This window comes from Podarcis gaigeae (assembly GCF_964106915.1).
Source record: "Podarcis gaigeae genome assembly, chromosome: 13".
Classification (NCBI taxonomy): Eukaryota; Metazoa; Chordata; class Lepidosauria; order Squamata; family Lacertidae; genus Podarcis; species Podarcis gaigeae.
In genome coordinates, this window is record NC_139689.1 from 24,665,186 (window position 1) to 24,682,970 (window position 17,785).

Genomic DNA, 17,785 nt, shown 5'->3' on the forward strand with positions numbered 1-17,785 from the left:
GGTCTATCGTGATCTAGAATGAATCTCCTCCTTTAACTCTAGTAGCATAAAGAAATCAAGAAACGAGGTCATCAGTTTGCATGTTCTGATTTATACATTACATAGGGGGGAAGTGGGGCAGATTGATACAGAAAAATTCAATCTCCTAAGTGAAATAATAAAAATGTTGGCTTGATGCATGGCATAATTAATCAATATTATAATAGCAATCAAAAGAACCATTAAAGTTAGAAGATAATAAGAATATGATGACTTTAGTAAAAAATGGATTTTGTATCATTCTGCCTCACCTACAGGGCACTTTGATACATTGGACGGGGCACTTTGATACAAAGCGTAAATTGTATGAGAATGGTAATTATTTGCAAAAATTTAATGAAAAAACAATTTTTATTGTGAGAGATCACAATGAGCCTTACAATTTGTTACTTAAAATCTAAATTACAGTGGTACCTTGTTTTGAGTCCGCCTTGTCAAGCGTCCATTTCATCGAACATCCGAACGGGTTACTTCTGGGTTTGCCGCTCGTGAATGCACAGAAGCACTAAATCACGCTTTGCCATGTGTCCTTTTCATCTAGCATCCGGGGTTCCGGAACGGATCCCGGTCGCAAAACAAGGTAAAACTGTACGTATCAAAACTAACAGTGTTTCACACATCATAGACTTTATGGCAAGTTTTCTTAACAAAACATCAAAACTTATATTAATCTTTCCTCAAACACCTATCCAATATTTTTTTTGAAAAAACTTAGAAAGTTTAAGAACTATTAGACTATTAGATAGTCAAAAAATAGCAATTTAAACAAAATGTTTATAAAAAATAAGATAATTACTTAACGTTTAGTTTCACTTGCACATTATATCCACTTAAGTCAATAGAAAAATGTTTAAAGAGATGATGTTTGAGATGTGCCCTTTGGGAAATTTGGTTTTGGCAATGGCAAAACATCCTTGAAATCAACGCTTGCCTTATCTTCTACAATGAGGAAGACAAACATACAAGATCCTGGACTTTTCCTGAGATATGACGCTTGATAATCGGTCATATTATATTTAGAAATGACTTTGGCCACGTATAAACAGCAATTTTTTTCTTTTCAAATTTAATGAGTTTAGAGATTTCATGCAAACTTGTATATTGGGGCACTTTTATATGTATCAATGTGCCCCAATGGACATTTTTAAAAAAACCCCTAACAATTATTAATATAACCACTGAACTTATTTAAAAATCACGTGTAATCCTGATTACTGAGTGGAATAACTTACCTTTGGTATTTTTAAATCTTAACTAAATGGCGTAAAACAGTGTTGGAACACTTTTACATTTCACACAATTGTTTAGTTGGCCTTGCTAAAAACACACCTACTCTCGTCAAACACCAACAGCTAGCTGGTGGGCAGCGCGGTCGCAACTGTTGTACTCACACATGTATAGACACATTTTAGTGATGCCGTGACACAGATAACATTCCTCGATATTGAAATATTGTTGATGTATCAATATGCCCCACTTTCCTCTATAGATGCAAATTTAGAAATAATTGCTACATTTTAAATAGAATTTCAGCACAGCTCATCATAGAACGGAGGTCTGTGACCAGGAGACTTGTGTGACTGTCGGGCTGTTGTCCTGAGGCTAATTGGTGCTGCAGTACTTCAAGGTTTCTGTTCTCCCTTCTTAAGGTTATCTTTAAACCAGACTTGGGATAGAGAGCCATTCATATAGGACTGTCCTTTCAAATGAAGCCCTGTCACCACTGCATTAGCTCTACAAGTATCGGTGGAGCTTAGTGTTTGCTTGGGACAAGCATAGTGTTTGCACGGGACACTCCTCTATCCTTTGGAGGCAGGTGCTGACTGTCATAGGGCCATTAACCATAGAGCAAATTGTTGGCAGTTACTTATCTTGATGCAGAGCAGGAAAATTAAAGTAAATAATTTCCGTAACACAGGTCCACCTGAAGCGGGAGCAAGGTACAGTAACTGACGAACAAATCTTACAGTTTCCTACAAGGTAAGAAAAATATTTCCAGAATTACATTTAATTCTTTTAGTTATTGGAATGTGTTTGTTTAATGATGAATTGGTGGTGAGGTGAAAGGAGAGAAGCTTCATTTGCTTCCATTCAGGATATATAGGATTCGTTTATCTTCGTGTAGAAACTTTCAAGTCACATTTGCAAATATACTTATGATAATGAATTTCAGGGGCTTCCATGCAAAATGTAAGTTTACAAATATAAATGTGTGTGTGTTTTTGAAAGAAGAATGAAAGTGACTTTCTCCTTTCTGCAGAGATCCTTCCTAGTCACACAAGCCTGAATACTTGTCATTGCTTCTTTCATTTGTAATGGACATAAAATGGCTGCTTCTTTGCCACTCCCATTTGACACTGGCAAGTGATATTTATCCCTTGGCACACAGTTAGCTCTGCCATGGGATTTCTCAGACTTTTTTCACCAAGTTCCTGGTCTTCTGAGTTGGGGATGTCATTCACCAGCTCTCAACTTGAAGGGTTTGTCCTGCTTTTCAAGCTCTTTAGTTAAATATGGATCTTCCACATAGTCATTTATTTCAGTACATATGTATTACCAGCCAATTCTAGACCCTTTCTACAAAACCTGTTTTTCACTTCAGAGGATGCAGTTTCCCATTATGGGAATATTTCTTATACCTCAATATGTTGTGCTGTGAAAAGCTCTGTATCAACATTAACATGAGGAAAGTGGATTAGTGAGTGGTGTAGGACAGAAAAAGCAGTAACTATGAGACATACATAGATGGTGCTGCACAACACAATTTACCTGTGACTTTTAAAATTTAGTATTGTAGTTTAATAATTTTGGAGCAGGGTGTTCGATTTCCTGAAATGCTGACAAGATGTGGGGAAAAACATCATCCATCCACTTACAATAGAGACAGAGTAGATGGCTTTTGAATTCATCTTTTTTTACTACAGTATATATGCAATATATTTCTTTTGTCAGATCTAAACTGAAACAGGGTAAGAACATAAAATGTATTATATATAAACAAAAGTAAAATCCTATACATGTCTCATTTTCAGATAAGTGTGCCTATAGAGCTTTAGTTCACACATGCATTCTGCTGGTGTGGTAAAATACACAGCTATAAATCCCTTTGTTTTATTTAATATAATAATAAATTGCAAATATACCTATTTGTGGAGAAGGAGTAGAAGAATAGACAAACGGGAAACTGGATTGAATGTATACTATATAAGTAGCAATCTTCTTTTCAAGCTGCTTCCAACTCTAGGGGAAAGTGAAAAAAGACTTACCAGTATCGTTGCCACTTTATTTGTGCAGCATTTCCCCACATACTTTGTGCTCAAAGCAATACACATCAAATGCATGACCAAAAAATCACTATCCATATTAAGCCATAAAAGCAAGTGAGCCCAGGCCAGAGAGTCCATATCATTGATTTCTGACAAAACTATCCATTTGACTTGACAGAATCATTGAGGCAGCCCCTCCCCCAGTGTCCCTAGTGCTGCTGTCTTCCTTGAGGAAAATCAGAAACTGGGATGCCCAGGCTAGGAAACATGGCAAATCAGCTCCTGATAGGTGGCCTGAGAAAACTACTGGGACAGCCCTCATTCACCTTCTCTGGGGCTATTAAAGTCCCATCTGCCCTGAGAGATGGCAAGGAAGCTGAGGCCAGGAGCAAATGCCGTGAGTTGTCAGTCAACCTGAGAGGTCTCTGTCACTACATTTTTGTTCTACCATTTTAAAATTGTAAATGACCTCAAGTGCATTGACTGAAAAGTGGTGTGAAATAAATGCAATAAATATATAAATATAATAAGTTCAAAACAAGATAATCAGAATAACAAAAATGCATAATAGAAAAATAAACTTCAAATATAGCTTGGTTACCAGAAAGAACAAAACAAAACACTGTTTTAAATATGACCCTCTGACCCACTTGCAAAAGATACAGATTTGCATAATATATACTATTCTTGGTATATATAGCATAAATAAAGTTTTAACAAAGCCAAAGTACATTACATGAAGATTAATGTACAAAGATGCCTATATTTATTTAAACAAAGTAGACAGAACTGTTGATAGTAATTAATAAATGGTGACCAGTGGATCTTGCAATTTTATATTTTATTTCTTTCTTCCAACAATTATGCAGGTATAGTCCTATTCTGCAGATCTTTGACCCATGTCTTCCTCATCAACAACTGTTTGCATCTTGATCTTTCTGGATATCTCCCATGTGCTAACTATAGGTAAGCAAGCTACTTTTGTAAGGTTTACTGCAGTTAGCAGTTCAGCTCTGAGCTACTGCTTGTGTGTAAAGCACTGGTCTTCAACTGGTGGCTCAGAACCCACTAATAGGTACTCCCACCATGCAAATCTGTGATAAAAGACTAAGAAATGAATCCCCAAATGCATGTTTGGATTAAAAGTAGGTTCTGGGTCAAAAAATGTTGAAGATAACTGGTGTAAATTACTGCTGAGCAAAAACATGCTTCTTAGAATCAAAGGTCATCTAGTACAACCTCTTGCAACGTAGGAACCTTTCCTGAAACATCAGTGACACATGGCCATCCAACACATTCTGCTTAGAAACCTCCAATAAAGGAGAGTGCACCACTTTCCGAGGGAATCTGTTCCACTGTTGAACAACTGTTACCGTCCTGAAGTTCATCAGTATTCTGCAGAATAGAGTGGGACTATTGCTTCTCTTCCTCAGAACATTATACAGTGGACGCTCAGGTTGCAAACGTGATCCGTGTGGGAGGCAAGTTTGCAACCTGCAGCGTTCGCAACCCACTACGCTGTGTTTGTGCACGCACGGGTCATGATTTGGTGCTTCTGCGTATGCATGAGTGCCGAAACCCGGAAGTAACCTGTTCCAGTACGCAGTGCGCAACCCGAAATCATGCAACCTGAAGCATCTGTAATCCGAGGTATGACTGTACTTCAGTTGATGCAACCTAGAATAGCAATAGCTTTTTTTCTACTGCATGACAATGTTGACTCATGTTCAGATTGTGGTCCACTAAAACCCCTAGATCCTTTTAAAATGTACTATTGGCAAGCCAGGTTTTTCCTGCCTGAGTGCAGAATCTTACACTCTTACATGGGTGCCATATCTTCCCACCCCCAAAAAAGAATTCCATGGAGGAATCACTGCCAGTACTGGTCAGTTTAAGGTGAACTTTTGATTATTATTTTTATTCCCCAAAGGTCGATTTACAATCATTCCACCTGAAAACCCTATAGTTGGTTTCCTTGGAAAAGAAGTTATCCTGCCATGTCAATTAACAACTTCAAGCATACCGGAAAGCACCAGCATACAGGTCCAGTGGATCTTGGATAAATCCTCAGAAAAAATTGACGTGAAATCCTATTATGGTCGAAACAGGCCAGAAACACAGGATAACAGATACCGAGATCGAGCTGAGCTTTCCCGTATTGGTCTTAGTAAAGGAAACATGTCTTTGATTCTGAAGAAAACCCATCTGAATGACCAAGGAAATTACACCTGTATAGTCTTCCTTGGAGACTGGTATGAGGAGGTGGTGGTTGAGTTGCTTTTGGCAGGTGAGTTTATTCTTATTATTCTTATTATTAGGGTTGCCTAACTTCTGGGGCTGACCTGGAGTCTCTAGGTTTGCCTGCCCCACTCCAGGGTGCAGAAAGAGGACTTGAATCTCCAGGTAGGCAAGAGCACCTTTGGGGGAATACCATGTTTTTAGAAGACTTTGCATCAAGCTTACAGGCTTCAAGCCCGCAGAAGCCAATTGTTCCCCGCCCCATATGTGGGGTGTGTGTGTGCGCGTGCGCCACTTAACCTCCTTCTCCAGGGCTCTGTGATGGGAGAGAAATCAGAGGAAGAAAAGGAAATGGGCTGGGTTCTAGAGGAGGATGGGGTTAAGAGTATGCATGGACACTTGGCACAAGATGCATGGCTGCAGAAGCGAGAGGAGCACATGAAGAAAAGCAGCAGCAGCAGCCAAGCCTTGCTGCCTCCACCACCTACTAACTCCTGGATGTTCTTCTTGAGCATGTCTGAGGACACAGGGACATCGCCATGTGTTGTGGGCTATATTAAGCATACATTTTCAGAAATACAAGTTGTCAAACTTAAAACTCTAGAACTCAGGTCAGTGATTCACTCATTCAGACTTCTCAATCTTTTCGCACCCATGAGCACCACTGACAGGACCAATCGTCCTGTAGCTTGACAATACAGTAGACACAAAAATGGAATTTTGAACAGTAGCTTGCCACAAAACGTGTACAGTAAGAACTGACTGTAATAATGCATCATTCCTGGTATTTGGTCAGTGTGCAGAAACTCTAGACAGGTTCTATGATACTTGGAGCAATGGCAAATTAATATGTGGTGTTCTTCTTTTGCAGCAAAAGGAACAGAGCCCACCATTGCCTTGGTGGACTATAAAGACTGGGGGATTGGCCTCACCTGCAGCTCCAACGGTTGGTACCCAAAGCCCAAGGCTTTCTGGCTGGACAGTGAAGGGAAAGTCCAAAGTAAACAGTCAGACACTACAATCACAGAGACCAAGGCAGGGAACTTCAGTGTTTCCAGTTCCGTCACAACAGACTCAGGAGTTGACCATGAAGTCTCTTGCAAAATCATCAACGAACTGCTAGAGATGGAGAGTGAATCGAGAATCCTGATTTCTGGTGAGTAGGGGTGACACAAAAGTGGCAAGAGGTTAAATGCTTTCACTGTGTTTTCAGTACAAGTACTATAAGAAGAGAGAGGTTTGGGAAATTTATTCCATTTTGATGCCTCTGAAGTACACCAGGCTCTTTGAATGGATTATCCAGATTATCTACAACTGTAGTTCTGCTCAGCAACATTTCATCAGTTATCATCTGGGGTAATGGCTAAAGTTTCTTCTGGTCCCCATATCCACTATTCACCAGAGAGACAGGCAGGTCACAGCTGAAGCCACCCTCCCCCCATTGGCACAACTTCAGCTCAGTTCTGCCAATTCCTCCCAAAATGGGAAGTTCAGGAGAGTTTGGGGCAGTGCAGGAGAGTGGCAAAGTCAGACTCTGGTTAGGTTAGTTTTGCTGTAACTGATATTTTAATGTGTGTTTCAGATGCCCTTTATCCTGCCACTTCCCATTGGCTAGCACCCTTCCTAATCATTCTGTTGCTTTTCATATGCCTTCTTGTTGGTGCTGGGTACAAAGTCAGACGTAAGTATTAAATCTGCCATTTTCATAATCTCATTAAACTGTAGATGTAAACTATTACAGAAACTTTCTGTTTATTTGTACCCATGTTTATAAAAATGAGTGGTGTGTTCTTAGATACAGAGAAGAAATACATACCAGTTAAATCAATACGTATTTACTACAGCAAGTAATTGCTCCTTAAACTGCCTTAAAATGAATATAGTTTAAAAGCTGCTTCAGGCAATCAGAGTCACTTCCCCAACAGATGCTGTAGTTGGCAAATTTAGTGCAGTTTTAATTTTAATGTGATTCTACCTATGTTGGACTCAGCAAACCAGGATGCGAACCAAAATGCAAATTTATTGAATTTTGTGATTCATTTTTTCAACCTGAAATATATTAGGGAAAGTGTACACAAAAAAATGCATATACAGTGGTACCTTGGGTTACGAACTTAATTCGTTCTGGAGGTCCATTCTTAACCCCAAACCATTCTTAACCTGAGGCGCACTTTCGCTAATGGGGCCTCCCACTGCTGCCATGCGATTTCCGTTCTCATCCTCGGGCAAAGTTCTCAACCAGAGGTACTACTTCCAGGTTAGCGGAGTTTGTAACCTGAAGTGTTTGTAACCTGAAGCGTTTGTAACCCAAAGTACCACTGTATTAGTGAAAATAATGCATCATATTAAAAGAAATAGCCTTCAAAAATGTGTGTATTAGGAGAAATAAGGACTGTCAGATAAATAAATTGTCTTATTTCTATCATTTGCTATATTTATTTCAGAGAATTATCAGAAGTTATCTCAGTATGGTGAGTAACTGACAGTGATATATTTTATACATATCATTTATGTAAGGGACAGGGAGTTCACTACTGAGGTATAAAGGATCAAAATCAAATTCCTTGGCACGTCTATTTTCCTTTCCTTGGATGAAAACAAATTCCACCTCTACAGAGGTAAAATGGTAAAGGGACCCCTGACCATTAGGTCCAGTCGTGATCGACTCTGGGATTGCGGCGCTCATCTCGCTTTACTGGCCGAGGGAGCTGGCGTACAGCTTCCGGGTCATGTGGCCAGCATGACTAAGCCACTAAACCAGAGCAGCGCACAGAAACACCGTTTACCTTCCCGCCGGAGCGGTACCTATTTATCTACTTGCACTTTGACATGCTTTCAAACTGCTAGGTTGGCAGGAGCAGGGACCGAGCAAGGGGAGCTCACCCTGTTGCGGGGATTCGAACCGCGACCTTCTGACCGGCAAGTCCTAGGCTCTGTGGTTTAACCCACAGTGCCATCCGCATCCCTTCCACCTCTACAGAGGATCAAGCCCTATTATTCAACTATGGCTAACCATGGAATATTCTGTTATTTAGCTTTTCTGGGGTTTAATTTGAGCAGCTTCCAACATATATAAAACACAATAAAAATTTAACATTTTTTTTTAAAAAAAAAACTATACAGGATTGCCTTCAGACAGCTTGGGAGTCAAATAACTCCAAACCCTCTAACATTTCTCCAATGAAAATAGGGACAACCTAAGGAAAAGTGGGACACACTGAGATCAAATCAGAAACTGGGATGGCTCCTCTAAATCAGAGACATCCCTGGAAAACAGGGACACTTGGAGGGATTGGTAGATGAAGTCATGCTCTGACATCACCTTCCTGCTGAGATCTGTAGGATTAATTTGTCATGGTATTGACGGAGAATGAAGGGGAGGAGGAGAAACAGGCAGAGGAAGGTGGAGGAAGGAAGGGAAAGCCAAGAGGAGGAATGGCTCACAGATGTTGGACCAGAGCCTCAACACCGCCCAGGAAGTTCTGGCACAGACAGTGGAACAATGCCTGTTCTGTCTGCCAAGGAAAGGAGAGTGTTAAAGAGGAGGGGACAGAAACATCACATGAAAATTCCACGTCTTTTCTGTTGGAGAAGGGGCGGGCACAAGTCACTCCAAGAATCTGAGCCGGAGGATTCAGATGCATGATTGTAACGTGCTGCTTGTACATATGTAAAATAAAGACTGTATATATGCACCTCTGAGTGAGCAGAGGCATTTCTTGCGGAGAGCATTCACAAGCCATCACACAATTGAAATAAGATCACTGATTATAGTGAGTCTACTTTGATTATGATTTGTTAGATGTAACCAAGAAGTGGGGAAATCCACAATGGCTTTAATTAATTTCTGGTTGTTTTGGAGAGAAGCATTAAATGCATGCTTACCATTTCTGGAGATGATAAAAGGTAAAGGTAAAGGTACCCCTGCCCGTACGGGCCAGTCTTGACAGACTCTGGGGTTGTGCGCCCATCTCACTTAAGAGGCCAGGGGCCAGCGCTGTCCGGAGACACTTCCGGGTCACGTGGCCAGCGTGACAAAGCTGCATCTGGCGAGCCAGAGCCGCACACGGAAACGCCGTTTACCTTCCCGCTGGTAAGCGGTCCCTATTTATCTACTTGCACCCGGAGGTGCTTTCGAACTGCTAGGTTGGCAGGCGCTGGGACCGAGCAGCGGGAGCGCACCCCGCCGCAGGGATTCGAACCGCCGACCTTTCGATCGGCAAGTCCTAGGCACTGAGGCTTTAACCCACAGCGCCACCTGCGTCCCTTCTGGAGATGATACCTACCTTAAATATTGCGACTTGAATCCCTGGTAACCTTGGTGGCTAGGAGTGCCTTTTGTCACCTTGGGCAGGTGCCACAGCGAGAATCATTCCTGAACTGTGATAGCTTGACCACAAGAGTTCAGTCATTGGAAATGCCAATACCCTGGTAATTCATTCTATACAGGACTTCTCTTGTGGTTGATCTGGAAACTGCAGTCAGTGCAGAACACTGCAATACTGGCTGCACTGGCTGCAACTTTGATACTAAGCGAAGTTCAAGGTATTACTATTAGTATGTAAAGCCATTAACAATTTGGAACCACTTTACATGCCAATTTGAATGTTTCAGTCTGCAGAACTTGCACTTTTACAGGTGCTACAAACTTATTTATTTCAACAAGTCTCCCCAGATATATATTTACATAGTTGTCTATGCTCTGTTTCAGTGATATTTATTGTTTGTATACTTTTTAATCAGTCTTGTGGGTTTTAACTGAGTTTAGCTGTGTTTTACCAATAGTGTGCATCTCTTTAAAAGCTTTGTGATTGTGGTCTACAATTTTTTCTAAACAGATACAGTGCAGCATATAATGTTCAGTAAATAAATGAATAATGTTGCAATGCATCTTGTTTTCTGCAGAAAAACAGAAGAATGAAGCACAAACTGGTAAATGCCTCTAAGAGAGATGCACATCTTCTATAATAGTGTTCCATAATTGTTTATATTTTTAGCATATGCCCCCCCATCAGTATTGTTTTCAGGCTGACTAACAGTAACACTTTTTTAAAAAGCCCAGTAAAGAGGAGCAGGAGAAAAATAGCAAAATTTTACCCACAATAAATGAGTGAGCCCCAGAATTTTTTATTAAATAAATAAATGCTCTTATTACCTGGAAAAACTTAATGTGCTGGAATAGCTATATGACTGGATGGTCAAACAGTAGCCCTCGTGACTGAAGCTATTCAAAGCAGAGGTTGGGTTGAGCAAGGAAGGAGTAATCCTGTCACATCCTCAAGATACCTTGCCAAGCTAATGCAGTGGCAGAGGAATCCTCTCTGGCATCCGGGGTGGTGCAGCCCATACAGACTGTGCATGTGTGGCATCCGGCACGTGCACAGTCCGTACGGGCTACCACTTGCACGGCCTCCATACAGGCCGCCATTTGCAAGGCAGCGACCATACAGACTGCGCATGTGCGGTGACCGAACGGGATGCCACACATGCACAGTCCTTTCAGGCTGCCGCACATGTGTAGTCCATACAGACTGCGCATGCCCTTGGCTGCTCTACAGTTGGGGGGAGGCAGGGACCATCTTGTCACCCCTCCCAGAGTGGCACACGGGGGGGCACCCCCTCCGCCCTCCCTTCCTACGCCCCTGAGATAATGCTTTATATACCATAATGTGTATTATTAATAGTAGTTGTGTTGGCAATAGTAGCTAACAGGCAGAGTAGTAGAAGGGACTCTCCCCACAAAAGATACCCCTTTAGCTATATTGGTGCAAGTAAAGCCTTGATTAATCATACTTACATGTATGTATAGAGTGTGTATGACTAACATTTTGCTATCACTCTTTTCAGACCAAAATCATGCAATTGAAGCAATAGGTAAGATGAAATTGTTTCCCTTTTTTCAAGCTCCCCTTTTTTTTATATTGGCGAGATTTATTCTATCCTTGCAAGATTTCAAAAGCCTAACTGGGATAGCAAGCTTGTTGGTTTTTGAATGTCTGGTGTAGATTTTTTCAATTTCGTTGTTCTGTATGGGATAATGACAATAAAGATTATTGTATCATATCATATCATATTTCTGCAGTATAGGTTCTTTGATTCATCTCCTGTCTAGGCATTTTGTATTGCTATGAAGTTTTACTCCTGGAACCATGTTCAAATTGACAACTGCAAGAGGCATTTCAAATTCCATAATGCTGACAACTTGGAGTTGGGCTGTTAAGGGTCTTCCAGATATATCAAAAAAAGAGTAAAAGATAAACTAGATCTATTAGCTAGAGAAGAGAAAGCCAAGGAGAAGGAGATATGTGATCATGTTTATATGTTGGGGGCATAAAAAGAGGGAGAATAATATATGTATTGCTCTGGTTTTAACATGTGCCTTATAATGTACCAGGAATTCAAGCGGTAAAACATCGTGGGCAAGCCCTGCCACTGCCTATGTATGGTCACAACTGAAGCATTGACTGGCTCAAGTAATTTTCACAGCAGATCCGCCAAAAGCCATCTTCTGCCTCCTGCTTTTTTTCAGATCCACTGTTAGGGAGAAGTCTCTCATGCAGAAGCTAAGTCAGGAAGAGCCATTTCCACCCCAGCAGGATTGCAGCCCAATCTCCCTCCCCTCTGCCTCTCCCCTCTGCCAATGGCTACAGCTCTCCTGAGCTTGGCTGATGAGCTGGTCATCACTTTCCTCTCTCTCCCATGTGAGTCTCTGGGCAGATTCACAACATGCCTTTTGGACCACATCCAATGGAGCACAGCCAGAGCTTCCAGAGTGAAGAACATCTGCCAAATGACAAGCAAAGAGGCCCAAGATTTTGTTTTGATTTTGATTTTTGTCCTCTGTGCTCAGTAGAAAGTTTTTACTTTGCTTATTTTTCCTTTTGGTATTTAATCTTTATTTTTGGCAGAGGTGGATAAAATTGTCAGGCATGGTTGTTGTTTTTCCCCATTCAGGAGGGATGAATCCTTCCAAAAGTAAAAAGAATATTGCTGTAGTTTTTCTGCAAGAGTAGGCTTTCTGTTTGAGGTAGCTAACAAGAAGCCACATAAATTGCCTTGTTGTTTTACAGTCATATATGAAAACAGTGCATATGAGAGAAGTACTTCTGGGAAAGAAATCTTCCAAATTATGGACAAATAAGTACAGTGGTACCTCGAGTTAAGAACTTAATTCGTTCTGGAGGTCTGTTCTTAACCTGAAACTGTTCTTAACCAGAAGCACCACTTTAGCTAATGGAGCCTCCTGCTGCCACTGTGCTGCTGCTGCACGATTTCTGTTCGCATCCTGAAGCAAAGTTCTTAACCCGAGGTAATATTTATAGGTTAACGGAGTCTGAACCTGAAGCGTATGTAACCTGAAGCATATGTAACCCGAGGTACCACTGTATAGGGTTCTTTTTGTGCTGGGCACAAGCTGAATTAAAAGGAATTTGCTTCCCTGTGTGGTTTTGAGAGCAGGTTTTATTATGAAAATAAAACACATCATACAGGTATCCATAGGAAGGTAATCTGCACAATTGTAAAAGGAGGACAGAGGCTATAAAATTACAATGAATGGAGGATGGGCCCCTTCAGGCTAGTGTTCTGCTCAAATTAAACCAAGTATTCCAGGAACTGAATGAAAAGCTGGGTACATGTGTGCTAAGATATACTCTTTTTCATTTATTGTTGTAGAAACTGAGAAGCTCACAGGACAAGCAAGTGAGTATCCTTTGAATGAATAACTAGCCACAAAGTGCCTGTAGTCTTTGATAAACTGCAAGCTTCTTTCCTGCACTTATGTGAGCCATTCTTACCAGCTCCTTGATACACAACCAAAGGCCAGCAGCAGACTTGGGTTGGCGCTGAGAGAGCCCTTGGGGTTTTCTCTCTCTTCCAGATCTCCAGATGGGCATTTGGGAAGAAGGGTTGGATATACATTTCAAAATGACTCTGCAACCTGAAAATAGAGACAATTAATCTACTTTTATAACCCATGAAAAGCTTTAATAAAAATTAAAAATTAATAAAAATTATTTTCAAAATAGAAAATGAAATAAACAAATCCATGTTCCTAGTAGAATAAAGAGCATGGGGAACAGGCTCACCTATTGACTGCTAAATAAATTACTTTATGTTGTGCTGATGAATCATTCATTGTTCTTGGGGCAGTGAAATAACTCATTATCATAAAAGTTTATATATGATAACAACAGTTTCCATGATATACATAGGAGGGGCATGGATGCAGTGGGGAAGGAGGAGATGAACAGCCAGCAGTGGGGAGCACCAAGTGGTGGGTGCCTGGCAGTGGCAAGGAACAAGGGGTCATGGGGGGTCACGGGGAGCAGCACTGTGGGTTTTGCATCTAGCATGCACTGAAAGCAACATAGGACCTATATGGATTTTCAGTTGTGTAGCTTGGCCTCACATCTTAGTCATTTGCGTCTTCTCATTTATTTTCTTAACTCTTCATTGTATTAATTCAAGTCATTCTTTTATAGGTGTTTTGGAACTAGAATGCCGTGTTGGTGAGACAAAATTTGATGTATGGATTTGGAGGCAGGGATTAGGGATTGAATTAATAGGGAAGGAGTAGGACGGTGACATGCATTTTGGTAGGAGAAAGTACTGTATTTTGCAATTTGGATCAGAATTTATTTCATGTATAGTTAGTACTATATAGAATTCCAAATATATAATAGTATTATGAGTTTACCCTGCAAAATATTTTTCTTAGGTTGGATCCAGATTAAGTTAGTTGCACTTAGTCCACCTTTAAATCAATGGGACAAATAAGTCACCATGACTAATTTCTTACTTTAATTTCAATAGGACCTAAGTGTGACCAAGATCACATCTGCACCATACATTTAAAGCAATATCATACCACTTTATCAGTAATAGCTTTCCCCGAAGCATCTTGGAACTGTTATTTGTTAAGGGTGCTGGGAGTTGTAAGGAAACACACACAACCACTTTTCCTTTAAAGCCCTAAACGATCTCGGTCCTGTATACCTGAAGGAGCATCTCCACCCCCATCATTCAGTCCAGACACTGAGGTCCAGCGCCGAGGGCCTTCTGGTGGTTCCCTCAATGCGAGAAGTGAGGTTACAGGGAACCAAACAGAGGGCCTTCTCAGTAGTGGGGCCCGCCCTGTGGAACGCCCTTCCAGCAGATGTCAAGGAAATAAGCAGCTATCCTATTTTTAAAAGACATCGGAAGGCAGCCCTGTTTAGGGAAGTTTTACATGTTTAATGCTGTATTGTTTTTAACACTCGATTGGGAGCAGCCCAGAGTGGCTGGGGAAACTCAGGCAAATGGGCGGGGTATAAATAATAAATTATTATTATTATTATTATTATTATTATTATTATTATTATTACCCTCACAGAGCTGCACTTTCCAGAGGATTGATGGTTAAACCACCGTGGGAATTGTAGCTCTATAAGGCGTCTCCTAACAGCTCTCAGCATCCTTAACAAACTGCAGTTCTTAGGATGCTTTAGGGGTATTCATGGAATAATAATGCTATAAATATAAGTTGAGAATGTGGACTAAGTTTGTCATGATGCACAACGCCATATATTTTGACAATGATATCACTAATTGGAATATTATTTCACTTCAGGTCAACTCTCCAATGAGCTGGGTAAGGCAGATGGCTTTTGATGAGGCAATGATTGTTCTGTACTGAAGTATTGTTTTCTAGTATGTTAATTGAGTCTAAATAACTTTATTCAATTCTGAAAAATTCTGGGTTGTTCACTTGTTTTATAGATGTTTCTCTGTTCTCTATGTTTGATAAATTTTCTCTTCTGCTTGTAGAGGTTAGAAGAGCTCAGCAATACGCAGGTAAGGAAACTGTCATGATTAGGCTTAATGCATGGCTGTGCATACATGACTCAAATGTCATCACTCAGTGACTTTTCACTTGTGGTCCTTTTTCACATGTAAACATCACAGTAGCAATGGATTAATTCAATTTGTGCTTTCATAGTTTTAATTAATTCTGAGGCAATCAGAATTCAACATCCGGGTGTCTAAAACTGTCCTATCCTTGCTCTAGTTGTATGAAAGTGCAGAGCTGACATGCACACAGACCAGAGAGAAACTGAGCTAATAGATTTCTTTAGGACTGTACTTTGCATGTGGCTGTCTGTATAGAAAAGTCAGCACTTGAGCTCTTTCTCATGTGTATTATTATTAATCTCAAAAGAGCCCAGGGCAGAAAACAGATACACAATGTAAAATTTAAAACCCCAAAAAAACATTCTGAAACAGGGGAAGGGGTGATGATGACACCTCTACAGCCATGTCTTCTTATTGTACTGAGTTCCTACACAAGTGTGTTGGCTTTTCTATATAGACAAACAAATGAAGTTTCTGTATCCAAGTTGTGCAGTAACTATAATTGGTCAGCTATGAAATAAAATGTGTTTTCTACAGCAGACTGAAACATCTACTGCTCCTGAACTAAACATGGTTTCCTTTCTCCCTGTGATTGCTTCCCTTATAGTTTCTGTCACTTTGGATTCATATTATAAACATCCAGAAATCAGCATCAGTAAGGATAAAGAAAAAGCCAGCCTTCAACCTCTCACTTCTATGGGAAGATGGATTTTTGTGGGGAAAGAAGGTTATGCTGCTGGGAAACACTACTGGGAGGTGGAGGTGGGAGAGAGGTTGGACTGGGAGCTAGGGGTGCTGACTCAGGCTGAAAGGGACAAATTCAGGGAGAAAAGGGTTGTTAAGTCCTTTCAGGATGGCTGCTGGGCTCTCAAAAGCAGCCAAGGAAAATTCTTTTGCGGTCCGTGTGAGAAAGAGATTGAAAAGAAGCCGCATGTGCCTTATTCAGTGATTGGTTTGTTACTGGATCAAGAAAAATGGGAAATCTCATTTTATAGCATCAAAGATGCCAAAGTCCTTTTAGATTCTATCTCCATTAAATCCACTGACAAATTGTATCCATTTTTAGCTTATGGCAGTGCTTCAGAAAACAGTGACCGAAAGTCATCAGAGAAAAGCAATGCTTCAGAAAATAGGGGTCCAAAGCCATTAAAGAAAAGCTTTTTAAAGAATTTCCATAAGAAAAGAAGAGTTGTCAGGGAATAACTGTTGGCATGAAATGCCCAAGCTTCACAAGGAGGGTAAAAAAGTGGCAACAGTACATGCTAGCACGACTGAACTGATGGATATTCTGCTTTTGCTTTTGCCATTTCTTTTTTTTTTTTAACCATTGCTAAGGATGCACATTTATGGCACAAATTTGACTGTCATAGGAATCATATGCTGCCCCTAAATCAGGCATACTGTTCTTGAAACTCTTCCCTCCAAACACAGATCTTTCTCAGAAATAGAAGATTGATAGTACCATTACTTATATTTTCTTTCATTTTTGTCTATGAGTCTTTGTCGTATTTGTAAATAAATTTAAAATAAAAAATACTAAAAACAGAGTTTGTTGGGCGTTGAATTCTAATAGTAGTGTCCACACACACACACTGGTTCAAGTGAAAGCCTTTATGTAGTAGAGTTCATGTGCAAAGCAGGCAGCAGAGTCGAGACTGAAATGGGGTGATCTGTGTTTAAGGAAGAGTTGAGAAAAGGTGAAAGGGAAAAGAGAGTGAATGTGAAAATGGAGGAACAAAAAGCATTGCAAAAAAGGAGGGAATGGGAGACATGGAAATTGGGTTAAAGATTTAAGCAGGGGTATGCAATGGGAAATCTCATTTTATAACACCAGTGTTCCCAGATTCCTTCTAGATTCTATCCCCATTAAATCCACTGACAAATTGTACCCATTTTTAGCTTATGGCAGTGCTTCAGTAAACAGTGACCCAAAGCCATCAGAGAAAAGCAATGCTTCAGAAATCAGTGGTCTAAAGTGAATAAAGATTGAAAAAAAGAAAAGCTTTGTAAGCTTTTTAAAGGATTTCTGATAGAAAAGAAGAGTTCTCATGGAAGAACTGTTGACATGAAATGCCCAAGCTTCACAAGGAGTGTATTATAATGGAAACAGTACTGGACATACTAGCACAATTGAATGGATGGAATTTTACTTTGCTTTTGCCATCTCTTTTTCTTTCAGTTTTTTTTTAAAAAAAACAATTGCAATGGATGCACATTTATGGCAGCTTTCGACTGTTGTAGAAATCTTATACTGCCCCTAAGTCAGGCATAGTGTTCTTGAACCTCTTACCTCCAACACAGTTCATTCTCAGAAATAGAAGATAGGTTGTGCCGTTATTGTATATTTTCCT

General features: G+C 40.3%; 1 protein-coding gene across 1 annotated transcript; it reads left to right on the forward strand.

Moving 5' to 3' along the window:
* Positions 1-1,604: 1,604 nt before the first annotated feature.
* LOC310830480 (butyrophilin subfamily 3 member A2-like) lies at positions 1,605-16,687 on the forward strand. Its single transcript, XM_083710260.1, has 10 exons — positions 1,605-2,019; positions 4,175-4,271; positions 5,236-5,592; positions 6,415-6,699; positions 7,126-7,224; positions 7,988-8,014; positions 10,449-10,475; positions 11,391-11,417; positions 13,218-13,244; positions 16,129-16,687. The coding sequence occupies exons 2-10, from the start codon at positions 4,205-4,207 to the stop codon at positions 16,635-16,637; spliced, it is 1,425 nt and encodes a 474-aa protein (XP_083566386.1). The 5' UTR covers positions 1,605-2,019; positions 4,175-4,204; the 3' UTR covers positions 16,638-16,687.
* The last annotated feature ends 1,098 nt before the right edge of the window (positions 16,688-17,785 follow it).